The sequence below is a fragment of the Aedes albopictus genome, chromosome 2 (assembly GCF_035046485.1).
Source record: "Aedes albopictus strain Foshan chromosome 2, AalbF5, whole genome shotgun sequence".
Taxonomy (NCBI): domain Eukaryota; kingdom Metazoa; phylum Arthropoda; class Insecta; order Diptera; family Culicidae; genus Aedes; species Aedes albopictus.
In genome coordinates this window covers 441,821,014-441,835,521 of record NC_085137.1, presented here as the reverse complement: position 1 = coordinate 441,835,521, position 14,508 = coordinate 441,821,014, and the positions used below count along the sequence as shown (strand labels likewise).

The 14,508-nt window shown below is 39.6% G+C and overlaps 1 protein-coding gene across 2 annotated transcripts in view; it reads right to left on the bottom strand.

Moving 5' to 3' along the window:
* Positions 1–563: 563 nt before the first annotated feature.
* The window catches only part of LOC109397339 (ADP-ribosylation factor 6), a 96,693-nt gene continuing 82,748 nt past the window's right edge, over positions 564–14,508 (bottom strand). For both annotated transcript variants that reach the window (XM_029869906.2, XM_029869907.2), the window contains exon 6: positions 564–3,262. In XM_029869906.2, coding sequence (XP_029725766.1) covers positions 3,120–3,262 — 143 coding nt within the window. In that variant the 3' untranslated portion in view covers positions 564–3,119. The remainder of the gene's footprint in view (positions 3,263–14,508) is intronic.

The following is a 14,508-nucleotide window of genomic DNA, read 5'->3' as shown; positions in this document are numbered from 1 at the left end:
AAAATTATGAGACTTACATACAAATCATGAAAAATTATGAGACTTATGAGCATTAAAATAATATTTCGTCATCAACTTTTTTTTTCCAAAGTACTCTGCAGGCCGCATTTGTGAGCTTCAAGGGCCGCACTTTGATCACCACTGTTCTAGAGAATTCTTGTATGATGATACATTTGTCGTATTTTGAAATAAACCTCCGAGCAAGTTCATAAAGAAGTTGAAAAAAAACTCGTGGTAGACTGATACCAACACAACATCTCAAGTTAGCATTGGAATAACACTGAGCACTGAGAAGTTTATCCATAACAGTGTATCCACGGTATTTCTAATGAAACTTAAGCACGCGAACATAATCGATATATGGTGCTGTCACCTGAAATATACAGCTGGAGACCTCTACACCGTCCGGTTTTTGTCTCGGCTCGAACGGTGAAACTGGTACGAACGTTCGATGGAGACGCTGCATGATTTGATGTGGTAAAGAGAAATACTCGTGTGTGGACATACCGTTCTCTCCATGTAGAATTGTAGAATGATGTTTTTGGATTAAAAAAACTGCCACATGTTTTTGAGATGTAGATTTCTAGTTTTATTGAATCTGTTTTTCAGTTGTTTTTCTTGTTCGCTATAAATGCTAAAATACATTTCTAATAATATTTTCTGTTACTGTGTTGTTTTCATGTGTTTTTCGTTTCTCATGTTTTCCTTTTATCATCTTAGCATTTATATTTCATTTAGCGTATTCTCTCCTGCTTCTGAATTTCCCTATGCTTTTAATCGTTTTTATATTTCTTTTTTCTTTCTCTTCATCCCTCAACATAACTGTTTTGTGAGTCAAACGTCTTTCGTCATCTTTTACCTTCACTGCTTTCTTCCACGTCACACGTACTTTTTTTCTGATGAAATAATTATAAACAACTAGTACACAATTGATGATGATCGCAGCAGGGAAAATGATTAGTTCCTATGTATTTCCCCCCTTTCGTTTCCTTTTCATCTCACAAAATAGCTCTAATCTAAACAAATAAAAATAAATCTGTACGATGACAAGAACGCAGGAAAATAAGGTGTCCTAACTAGTTTAAACATGAGGCGCAACGGTTCGCGATCGATCGTCGTCAACGTACCTATATAAATAATAATCAAAGACGGAGGGGGCGCGATAAAACGTACTCGTGGTGGTGGTGGTGGTGTTTGTGGGGAGCGGGGTTGATCGTTTCACAAAGCTTACACTTGGGAAAAACAACATGATGCCTATCGACGAAACACAAATACAATCACACGCGCGCACTCACTCATACAAGCATGCAAGCAAATAGCGCAAACGAACGATTATCACGCACGTACGTAATTCCTGCGGTTGAATTTTACAACAATTTCTTTTGTTTTATGAATTTGCATTTGGGGTTTCGATAACACTAGTGTAATTGCGTTATTCAGTGTAACTGTTTCTAGATGGAGCGGAATAGATGGGAAATTTGCGTGTGCCATTTTGCTGATGAATGTGTATTTCTTCCACAACTAAACTTTTTTGTAGTTGAAAAAATACACAATCATCAGTGAACAATCTGCTCGGAAAACGACACACACTGTTGCGAAAGCTTTCCGAACTTCGCCGCAGAGAGTTTAATATCTTCTAGTCTGTGGTGATGATTGCATAGTTATTTGCTGTTATCAGTAATTCCCTATTTGTGTTTGCTGTTTTCGGTTTCCTTCATAATTTTTGTTTAAATATTGATTTATGTGTGTTCTGCTATGTCTGTTTGCCATCTATAATATGTACAATATATGTAAACTTCTCTGGAATACGGATGATGCGCGACGCTGTTTCTCCATTTTGTCTTGTATCTTTTTCGTTTTCTACTAGTGCTTGTTTGGTGGCTGATCATTGGAAATTCGCTCGTCTTTTACCCCTTGTTTCGCCACATTATCTCATACAATTGCTTACAAAATATTTTAATATTTTCACTTTTATTTCATTTTCGTGTTATTTTCAATCTTCAAGCTTTGTGTTGCAATTCAATCAGCTTAGTTTATCCCTCGATCATATATACAAATAAAATACGGCCCTCCTAGAGTTTGTTCGACTACTTTCGCTCTTTTTGCTATGGATTTTTTTAGTGTGGGGTATGAATTTAGGACTAACTTTCGCCAGTTTGAACACACTATCCCCTTGTTCTTGGAGGAATTCCTCTTGGCGTTTATCTATATTCGGAACAACGTCGTATCCCATTACGTGCTTTCAGGCTCGTAAGACATAATGCTGTGTGGCATAACACGAAGAAGAACAATTAACATGAAAAGAAGAAGCTACAGTGTTCCTACGTCTAAGAGTATTTATGCCAAAAAAGCATTATGCCAAAAGAAGTCGAGAGAGTGGAATAATTTCGGTTAGTAACAATGCGCAACGAGGGACTTATCCTTCCATGTTTTTTTTTCTCACGTAACATTATGCATCTTCAACAATAAAGATGACACCCGTCGTTCTTAATGCCTTTCTCCAACATTCCGAGAGAAAGGGTAAAATATTCGGTATATTTCTGTTAATACGCGCGCGGAGTGTGTAAAAACCGAAACAATATAAGGATAAACGGAAATAGCGATACCCGAGACAGTAGTGATAGTAGTAGTAGGTAATCATAGCAATTAGTGTATAATAGTAATAATAGCAGTTAGGTAGTAGAGTTGTTTTGTTGCTTGTTTCAAGTTTTTTGTTTGCTGTTTGTTTCATATCTTGGAGGGAACGCGCCGGAGTGCGCTTCAAGTAACATTCTAGGAATAATAAGGATTGGCAACATCACACAACATCACGCTGCGAATTCTCACTCGCTCACTCCCTCTGAATCAACATCGCACACTCATCCATCCCCGCACTTGAACCCACACATTCATCTTCGTCTACTGCGCGCGTGATGAGGCTCTTCAACTCCAACTGATTAGCGGCGGTGTGGTGATGATGGTGATAATTACGATGATCGTCCTGAAGAGGCCGTCCACGCGAGAGCGCTCACAGTATTCGCTGACTTTAGGGGGATTTGTTCTTGCTGTTGTTGCTACTGCTACTGCTGCTGGATTGCTGCTGCTGCTACTGCTGGTTGTTGTTGCCGCAACAATTACTCTCATAACTTGTGGTTCGATGTGAGCCACGTTAGGCCTTCGTACAGGCCATCGCCGGTCGTCGCACACGACGGTTGCACGTACCAGTTGCGATCGCGTATCCGCGTCAGGCCGAGCTTCTCCTGGATCTCGTGAGGTTTCATTGCTGAAATGGGAAGAAAGATTGGCGAGAATGTATAAGAAGGCACTACTCGGATGTAGGCTATGTGAGGAACTCTGGAAGCCCGAATATCAACTGTGATCTCTGATCTTAAGCAAAATGGTACAGCCCAAGTGGCGTTAGTCCAAGAACCTTACTTTCGTAAGGGAAATTTCTATCTAGGAAACCTTGTGAATCCGATGTTTGCTACATTCAGGAAAAAAAAGAAATGGCAAACTCACGTGTCATGCCTCGAGCATGTGTGCTTGTCAACAACGCAATCGTTGCTACACTCATCTCTGAACTAACTACTAGAGATGTATGTGCTATCACATTCGATGTAATTGTTGGAAACCTCAACAGGAAATACGTTTATTATTCGATGAATTTACCGCATAATGAACCATCCCCTACGGATGCTTTCAAGCAAGTCATTGCATACTGCACTTCAAAAGGCCTTCCGCTTATTGTTGGTAGTGATGCTAATGCTCACCATATAATCTGGGGCAGCTCAGACATCAATTTGAGAGGCTCCAGTTTGATGTAATACTTAAGTAGCACAGATCTTGGATTACTTAACATATGCAAGCGCCCAACCTTCATGGTATCCGCTAGAGACGAAGTGCTATACATCACGCTTTGCTCTAGCAGAATAAGTCACGAGCTGACCAATTGGCATGTATCAGATGAAGAATCTTTATCTGACCATCGCTACATCTTGTTTGAACATGTGAATGTTACTTCGCACACTGTGCGTTTCAGGAACCCCCGGTCAACCAACTGGGATCCCTTTACCGATTTGATTGCAGTCAAATTTCATGGATACTCGCCATCCATTGACACTCCAAGTGATTCAGATGATGCCGTTGATACTACAACGGCCTTCATCATGGAATCTTTTGAAGAAGCTAGCCCTCTGCGATCTGTGAAGACCACAAGAGGAACCCCTTGGTGGAACTCTGATCTGGCGAAGCTCAGGAAACAATGTAGAAGGTGTTGGAACAGACGACGTTCTGCTGGATCGGAGGCTTTCAGGTCGGCTCGCAAAGCCTACCAGAAAGCTCTTCGGTCTGCTGAACGATCCGGCTGGAAAAACCGTTGCACAAATGTTTCCAGTCTGAGTGAAGCCAGTAGGATGAACAAAATCCTTGCAAAATCTAAGCATTTTCAAGTGAACGAACTTCGTTTGCCAAATGGTGATTTCACTTCCTCTGATGAGGAAGTTTTGGAATGTTTATTCAGTACACACTTCCCCGGATGTGTGGATATTACATCTTCGGATGAACCTGATGTCTTTTCTTGTAGTTATGATTCTTTAGCTTCGGCTCGGAGTATCATAACTTTAGAATCGATTGAATGGGCACTTAATAGCTTTGCTCCTTTCAAATTTCCTGGGACAGATGGGATTTATCCTATTCTGCTTCAGAAGGGATTTGATCATTTCAAACATGTTTTGAAACAACTACTTGTTTGCAGTTTTGCTACAGGGTATATTCCCAAATCCTGGCGGGATATTACTGTGAAGTTAATTCCGAAAGTGGGTCGTGCGTCGTATGAAGAAGCAAAGCGTTTCAGACCTATCAGTTTGACCTCTTTTCTTCCTCCTCTCCTCTTCTTGGCGTAACGTCCTCCTGGGACAAAGCCTGCTTCTCAGCTTAGTGTTCTATGAGCACTTCCACAGTTATTAGCTGAGAGCTTCCTCTGCCAATGACCATTTTGCATGTGTATATCGTGTGGCAGGCACGAAGATACTCTATGCCCAAGGAAGTCAAGGAAATTTCCTTTACGAAAAGATCCTGGACCGACCGGGAATCGAACCCGTCACCCTCAGCTTGGTCATGCTGAATACCCGTGCGTTTACCGCCTCGGCTATATGGGCCCACTTTTCTTCTGAACGCATTGTCGATCATCACATCCGTGATGTTCATCTGGCCAATGTGCCTCTTCATGTGAACCAACATGCCTACCAATCTGGAAAGTCCACTGTGACTATTTTACACAAAGTTGTTCACGATATCGAGAAGGCATCCGCACAAAAGCAATCTTGTTTGGGTGTTTTCTTAGATATCGACGGTGCCTTTTACAACGTGCCTATGGATGCCATATTGGAAGCCGCACGGAGTCATGGAATATCTCAAATGATTTCCACTAGGTAGGATTCACCAAATGCTCAAAAACCGACATTTCTTCTCGACATTGCGTCAAGCGGCGGTTAGGAATTTGAGTGTTTGTGGATGCCCTCAAGAGGGATTTTTGTCACCACTTTTGTGTAATCTCGTAGCAGATACGCTACAGAGGCAAGTCAATATTAGCAGTTTTCCTACTTATGGTTTTGCCGACGACTACCTAACATTGTTAGTCGGTATGTGCATCACCATCCTTTTCGACCTGATGCAAAACGCTCTTCAGGTAGTTGAGGGTTGGTGTCGCCAATATGGCCTTTCGGTAAATCCGAGTAAAACATCTATTGTTCTTTTCACGGAAAAGCGAAACCTTAATGGTGTTCGACCTTTACGTCTCTTTGATTCTGAAATCAAAATCAACAGGTAAAGTACTTCATGTTGAGTTCAGAATCAAGAAAGCTTGTATGGCCTTCAATGCCGGTGAACCTTTGATACAACTTGGGGTCTGAAACCCAAGTATATCAAATGGATTCACACAACTGTTTTTCGCCCAATATTGGCCTATGGATGTCTTGTGTGGTGGCAAAAGGGCGAAGTGAGAACGGTCCAATCAAAATTAGGCCATCTTCAAAGGATGTGCTCAATGGCGATGTCTGGAGCGTTCTCTTTAACTTCCTCGGCAGCGCTCGAAGTTCTCTTTGACGTTGCCCCACTACACATTCATCTTAAATAAGAAGCACTTTCTTGCCTTTCTTGCCTTTACGTTTACTAGAGTAAACTCCTGTGAACCGCAGATCAACACACACCTCGTTGTTTTCACTTTTAGTGGATTGGGACAAAGTTGTCCTTGCTCCAAGTGATCTTACAATTGGTTCTAATTTTCCATACAGGACATTTTCCACGAAATTCCCTTCCCCCGGTGGACATGTGGATATATGGAGAGAAGTAGTTCAGACGGCATCGTATGTTACACTGGTGCCTCCCTTCTCGAAGGTCGAGAAGGTGCTGGTGTCCACTCTCGTGAGCTAAGGCTACATCAGTTATACTCACTTGGTAGAAACTGTACCGTTTTTCAGGCTGAAATCTTTGTTCTTATGTGCGGAGTGCATTCAGCACTTCAGCAGCACATAGTAGGAAAAGTAATATGCTTCTATTCAGATAGCCAACCTGCAATTAAATCACTTGCTTCGACTAACCCTAGATCAAAACTAGTTATCGCTTGTCGAACTCAAATCGAGGAGCTGAATTCAGCAAACGCTGCTCACCTTGTATGGGTACCTGGCCATTCTTCCATCGCTGGAAATACAATGGCTGATGAGTTGACTCGCACTGGAGCATCACATGACTTCATTGGCCCTGTGCCAGCTATTCCGATATAGAAGTGTTGGGTAAAGCTTCAGATTGACACCTGGACTGCCACTCAGCACAAATAATATTGAAATAGTTTGGAGTCATGTCGTCAAACAAAATTGTTTTGTACTGAGCCATCTCGAGGGGTGATGAGGTATCTAACAAATCTGTCCAAGCAGAATTGCAGTATGCTGGTCAAAGCATTGCCTGGCCACTGCCGACTCAGTTATCACATGGCGAATATTCAGCAAGCTGATTCGTTTGTATGTGATACATAGCTGTTAAACCGATTGGAACTTCGTATCATTTGATACGTAACTGTCCAGTTTTTGTGCAACTGCGTTTCCGAATACTCGGTAAACACTTATTAAGCGAAACTGACCTCAGAAACCTGAATCTTCAGGATGTTCTGTTGTTCTTGAATGACTGTGGTAATGATCTATACGCTCTCTTTACCCTTTATGCATTATCACAGTACGCTTTTCTGGACGCTGTGTGAACCCGTTGTGGTACGCTTATGCGTGTATGATGATCCTATTCCTTTACTTGTCATTTTCCCTGTCCTTTTTCCTTTCCTTCTCTCTCAGGTAAATGATGAATAGGCTCATGTTCATGGCGATGGCACAAATTTCCCAAATGGAGGAGAACGTGCCTCTGGAGCCAACCTAATGATACCTGAAACCTGGATGAACGCATGCATGCTGCAAGTAAGTGACCGTGAGTGACTTCGTTCGAGCAGTGCAACCAGAATGACAGTTAAGGTTCTAGAATGTTCTATCCGGGAATTCATCGAGTCATCGAGACTGCGAGGAGTGCTCCCGCCGATCAGTGAGGCTTTCGGCCCTAACAAATCGTTCCCCTGGTCAACAACGCAGCCAGCCGAGGATTTCCGCCGGTCAAAATAGATCGGTGAGTTCTTGTGTGAACACCGAAAAGAGGATTTGTCCATCAACCACCAACCGTCGAAGTGACCTGTACTCGAAGCGGGTGAAGCATTCGAGATGAGACAACGCACACCGGAATTTGAGGAGCCCGGCATGCATAAGACACATCTGCTCATTCATCTCCGGCAAACCACGACTGGTCGAAGATAAGACGAGATAAGGTTGTACGAGAAGAAGTTAGGCATATACAGGGGGTGGCCAAAATGTTTGGGATAGGCAACTTTTTTTCTCCCACAAAAAAATTCAACATGCTGTAACTTTTCATAGAGTACAACCTATTATATGTTAGAACCGTTCGGGTAAAACACAGACAACTCATTTTTGAGCTGTCATATCTCGGAAATCAGTGAACCGAATTGAATGAATTTTGTAACGTTTATCAAAAATATATTGATACTTGATACAAAATTATAAAATGTAATATTTTCTCAAGGCGAATTAAGTTATACCGGGTTGAAATTTTTACCCATATAGAGGAAAATAAGTCAAATTTACAATATCACGCAAAAATTACTTAATGTGTTCTTCCTTTAATCTAAACAGGCTCTAATATACCTGATTAAAGATAACTTGAGAATAGAAGTGGAAAATCTTTGGACATCAACACTAAAATTTATTGACATTGACGTAAAACAATACATTTTTTTCGAGAAAAATCCAAAAAGTGTCAATTTATGATAACATTTTTCAACGTTGAAAAAGTATCTATATTTTTATAGTTTGTGAAACAATTGTATAGTGTTAGTGTACCAAGGATGGGAACGCTCACTTGCAGAGAGTTACACTCACTTGATGTTTTCTCAGCTCAGAAGCGTGCAATCGAGAAATGATGTGTGGACGACTTTTGCCATGTGGTTTTGTCTACAAGTTTGCCGAATAGAGTAGGGGTCGCACACGCATACCGAAGTCGTGAAGGAGCTGCGAAGGCAACTCTCCACGAGGTGAATGTAAATTAGGGTAGGGCGGGGCAAGATGAGCACCCTAAGGATCACGTTGAGTTTATTTAAAGTTAACACAATTTTTCAAAGTACCTCTCAGTAGTTCTCTTCTATATCTTGTTTTCTATCACCCATAAACATGGGAGGGTTAAAAATTCACAATAAGAATGATTTATTTGACTAAACAAAAAAGATGTTTTATGGTCAGTTCGAACATGCTACGGGGCAAGACGAGCACCCCTACGGGGCAAGAAGAGCACTTCATTAAAATCCCAATATTTTAACAATAAATTGGTCATACACTGATTGATATAGTGAACCTTGTGTATAGCTATGGTATCACGTTCTAAAATTATCATTTTTTTTTCGATTATTGAAAAAAAAAAATGCGGTTTTGTAATACTTTATACAAAATGACCCGAAAAACAATAAACGATTATAGGTTGCTTATTTTTAGAAATTTACTCAACCAAATAGTTGTAGAGGTTACGGAAACCTATGTTCGGCACTATTGAGTGGATTACAATAATTTCAAAATATTTTCTATATTACCATCAGGGGTGCTCATCTTGCCCCACTATAGGTAAATAACTAAAATTGAATAAATTTTAATGTTTGTTTTTAGAAAATATTTTCTAATGTAAATTAAAATGCTTTGCAGTAAGCTAGTGATGTTGGCTGATAACTAGAATTATGGTAAAAATTTGATTCTGACATAAAAACCTTATTTTATTCTGATGATTTCTTATAAGAAAATGCTAAAATTCCATGCTATCGACTTATTTGACAATATTGTTTAATTCGTTCATTATGAAGTACCTTTTATCAGGTTTACAAACAGGATGAACATTATTCTAACGGATTATGAAGTTGCTTGGGCAAAATTCATCATAAAAGTAGTAAAACGGAGGGGTGCTCATCTTGCCCCGGGTGGCCATCTTGCCCCGTCCTACCCTACACTCACCTCGTGGAGAGTCGCTTTCACAGCTCTGTCACGACTTTGATATGCGTGTGCGACCCCTACTCTGTTCGGCAAACTTTTAGACAAAACCACAAGGCAAAAGTCGTCCATACACCATTTCTTGATTGCATGCTTCTGAGCTGAGAAAACATCAAGTGAGTGTAACTCTCTGCAAGTGAGTGTTCCCATCCCTGTAGTGTACGTTCAAAATTTCATTCAATTCGGTTCACTGGTTTCCGAGATAGGACAGCTCAAAAATGAGTTCTCCAAAAAATAGTGTTCTATCCGAACGGTTCTAACTTTGCGAAAGATTAATCAATCGAGCTCAAATTTGTACCAATGATGCACATATAATAGGTTGACAAACAGTCAAAATTTGAGATTTTTTGATGCACTCTATGAAAAGTTATAGCATGTTGATTTTTTTGTGAGAAAAAAAAGTTGCCTATACCAAACATTTTGGCCATCCCCTGTACTATCAAGAGAGCACCAAGCTTCACTAGGAGGTCTTGGACCGAATCCCAGCATTGGGATTCGAGAAGCAGGAAAAGCTGCAGATGGACTTCGACCGGCTACACATCGAAGCGCGGCTAAGAATAGAACAGCTATCCGCGAGCTTGGCTGGTAAGTACCAACTCAGCCAGAGTGAGCGCTTTGTTTTGGAAAGCTTCCAAAGCAGGCAGCAGACAGAGCCTGCTCAGGAGAAGGATCTCTGGCCAATTCAACGTAAAACCGTTACATCACGTTGCGACGACCGTCAACAATATGGAGTCCACTCAGGAAGAGCACTTGAATTGGACCAGTAGTGTGGCGCTAATAAATCACACTGTGACACCTACACAGTTACCCGTCAAGCTGTAGCTGAATGATTGCCGAGTTTTTGGAAGCCTCCATAATCGGCATCCCTTAAAACTCATCGCAGAGGACCTCTACGACTAGTCTAGAGAAGCCTGCCATCTCTGAGACATACAACGATCAACCGAACAATGTTCACAAGGAACTTGATGTACCGTCAAACGGGGTGACCTGCAACACTTTTCAGCTTCAACTAACAAAAAATGTTGATTAAACTCAATTTTAAAATTCAAACTATTTGTGATAGTTTTAATGGCCGGCCCCTCTATAAAATAGAGTGAACAAGTTATAGATTGATTAATTTTGTCATGTTGAAAAAGCCAAATAAGGTCGTTTTTGATACAAGACGTCGTGCGGTGCGGGGTGACTTGCAACACCCAATGTAAATCCCTTTTCAAACACGCAGATATTAATTTTTAGTTTAAAGCATTATTGATAAGTATTATTGCTACTATTGTGATATCGTTTGGGTTGACATACTTATTTTTACATTTGTTTTTACATAGGAAATTGAATTGTGAATTTTTATATGGAAATATTGGGCTCAAAAACACCAAGTTACAAATTGTTAATTTAACATAAGTTTCAATGTATTTTTCAGTTCATATGATGATCCTTCAGACTTTTGCTGGTGAATTATTCATTAAACAACAATATTTCGTTTTTCTGGACTTTGAATTGTTAAGAAAATGAGTGTTGCAAGTCACCCAGTCTAGGTACAATATTTCAAAACATATGAATATAACAAAGATATTGTAATATTTTTATAAAGTAAAATGGAAATTCATATGGCTCATTATGCATAGAATCCGCATATAGAATATTATTTTTGGAAAATTTTGTTTTCATTCTTTTGCAGGTAACGATTCGTGGCTCACATTTTTGTTACTTTTTCAGACTAATGTTAAATTTATGAATATTTTGTTGGAACTATTTTCATAAAAGTAAAAATCATGGCTACTACTCAGATAGTAGGGTAAGAAATCAAACTTTGAACTAGTCAAATTGTAATCTTAATTTGAACCATTTCGAAATTCATTAAAACGACGTACTTTTTAGGCAAATATTGTCCCGAAAAAGATGTTAAACAGCTTTCCGTAATATAACCTGATAACATGGACTTTAAAAGCAGTGAAAAAAGCGTTTTTGTCATGGAAAACAGGCAATTGAAAAATCACTGTGATTTCACCTATTTCCCCCCCGAGAAAGCCCATTTTCGGTGCACCCGTACAGCTCATGCATTGCATCACACGCAATAAGTGAATACGTCAAATGAAAGCTTATTTATCGTAGAATCGACCAACCGAATAATATTCCGCATTATTTGTCATAAAATTATCAAATTTAAGTGATTCTTACTTGGAGAATGTTATCTTAAGTTGAACCATTTGTAATCTAAATTTGAACTAGTAAACGGGGGTGAGCTTCTAGTGTTGGCCTGTAGATTGCGCTAGTGGTTGCTTTGTTTACTCTTGGGGGATGAAAAATTCCAAATTTAATTTCCAAATTCCTAAAGAATTTCGAACATTCTGAGGTGAGATTCCACTGCCTAATGAAAAATAGGTATGCGAATTAGCAGATTCATGTGATTTTTAATTGTTTAGCATGGAATTGGCTGTTTTGTGAGTTGCTCGAGCTGCTGCCGCCAGTAGTTCAAATTAAGATTAAAATTGGTTCAAATTATGATTACGATGGTTCAAATTAAGATTAAAATCATTGTTGATGAAAAATCGAATATTTCAATGAAATTCGGTGCAAATACAAACTTTTTACCATTTAACAGAAAGCTTATACCCGTGGCTTTCATGTACATACGATTTTGCCGTAGTAAATTATTTCCATGTGGGAGAAAAAATCACTTAAAATTTGCACTGCTTCAGAAAGCCGCAATATGGTTCAAAGTTTGATTACCTACCCTATGTGCACTTCATAGTTCAACTGAGTTTTGGTACCTATGTAAACGTCCGATTTTTATGTTTTGTTGATATACACAGACAGAAGACATCAAGTGTTGCAAGTCACCCCGCCGTTGCAAGTCACCCCGTTTGACGGTACCTTGTACGAGGAAACCGCGTCACACAGCGAAATGTCGTCTACCATGTAATGCAGATCAACAAAGCGCGGATTGGAAGCGGGCTTCCATCCTGGCAATGTCTGAGCCGACGGTTCAGCTGGTCCTGTGTGCAGCAGCCGAGTAGTACTGGTCCGAGTCCAGGTGGTCCAACCAGCCAGCGATTCAGGGATTCAGCGATTCAGGGAGTACGATCAGACAGCAAGCTGTTCAGCATCCAGAACGAACCATCGCCAGTCGGAGTCCGCTTGAGAAGAGCTCTCTGGCGCACCAAGTCACACCGTGAAGCCTGACAAGTTAGTACTACTACGAAGTGTAGATCGTCGACACCGCTCGGATCCCACTCAAAAGAAGCGCTCCAATCAGCCAAAATTGGAATCGCATTCAATCGTCCATGCAACGATACCCGTTGGCCATCACTGTATAGTGTACGATTCGTTAACAATCACGCACATATTGGTCGTCTACTATTTTTGATGGTTTTCGTCGTGTAATTAGTCTAAAATTCGTAACGTTTGTCGCGTCCGTTGTATTGCGAAAAGTTAATTCTTCAAGTGCCCAAGATAAACTCTTATCGGTCTCAAAGAAGCAAAAAAGTCGGAAATAAATTTGCTATATTTCCCGATATACTAGCAGTCATGCACTGAACGAAAACCCCCGCCGTACAGAGAATGATTTCTCATTCAATGCGGTACAGATCCTCAGAATCGAAATTTTGAATGATTTTACAGCAAAATGAGTTTTTTGCGCCCTCTTGAAAGAAAATCATCCTGCTAAAAATTAGATTTGACACGATTTATAAATGAGTTTTTACTTAGGATTTGTTGTGATTGATTATCATCACAAAACCATCTGAAATTGTTTTCCTCTGTGTCTCATACCGAAAATCATTCAATACACAGAATGAAAATCCTCACCGCTCAAAGTATGATTTCTCATTCAATCGTGTGACATACTCAATCATTTCTGAAACTGAATGGAATGATTTTCTGCGAAATTTTGGCGGATTTTTATTAGAATATTATTATATTCTGCATGTTGTCCCGATAAATTTGAAATGACAGAATGTGCAGGAGCTCGCATATGAGCATAACTTGAAAATAAGCTGAATATATTTCATCACATCCCCATTACGAAAATCATCCTATTTTAGTTTGGCTTTTCATTTTACTGTAGGCGCACCAGTTCAAGATAGTGAAACAAAACAAACATGTGTGGCGGTCGAAGTGGTCACAGTGAATAGCCTCTAATTACTGGAGGAACTTTTGCGGCTTGATTGGATGTAAGATGAATAAAAAGGTAGTGGTCATCCTAGTTCTAAGGTATTATATAGTATGGATTTTGTGGGAAATGTTCAATAAAGTGTACCTATAGTGCTAAGAAAAAAAAATTGATCTATTATTATTTTCAAATATGTTCGAAAAACAAATGTCTCTGTGCAAATGTCATAATGCTGTTCATAGAGGTGTTATTCTATTCAATGAGATTAAACTCTTCTTCAAATACCCTAGACAAAAAATATCACAATCATTGCTACTAGTATGAGAAATTTACTTCATTGAATGAAACAGTTGTTCATTCGTTCTTGTCAGTTTCGCTAAAACTAGATGCAATGATTGTAATATTAGTTTTTCTAGGGTATTTGAAGAATAATTGAACCAAAACTGAAGAGAATGGAACCTATAGGAACAGCATTAGATTTTATAATTACTTTCATTTACATTTGAACCGCGAAACTGGATAGATATTGAATGACAATCATCCTTGCCTGGGTTTGTTTTGATTCTGAGTTGAATTTATTTATTTATATCATCGTCTTCGACATACATCGTACAGACTGAACTTATATACTAAAAATGATGATTATAATGACAACATTGAATGATTTCCATATCGCTTGTTTTGATTCTGTCAGATCTGGAATTGAATGACGGCCTTCCACAAATAAGATGATTTTAGGCATGGGGCTCAGATGAGGCACTTTTCATTCAATTTATGACGGGGATTTTC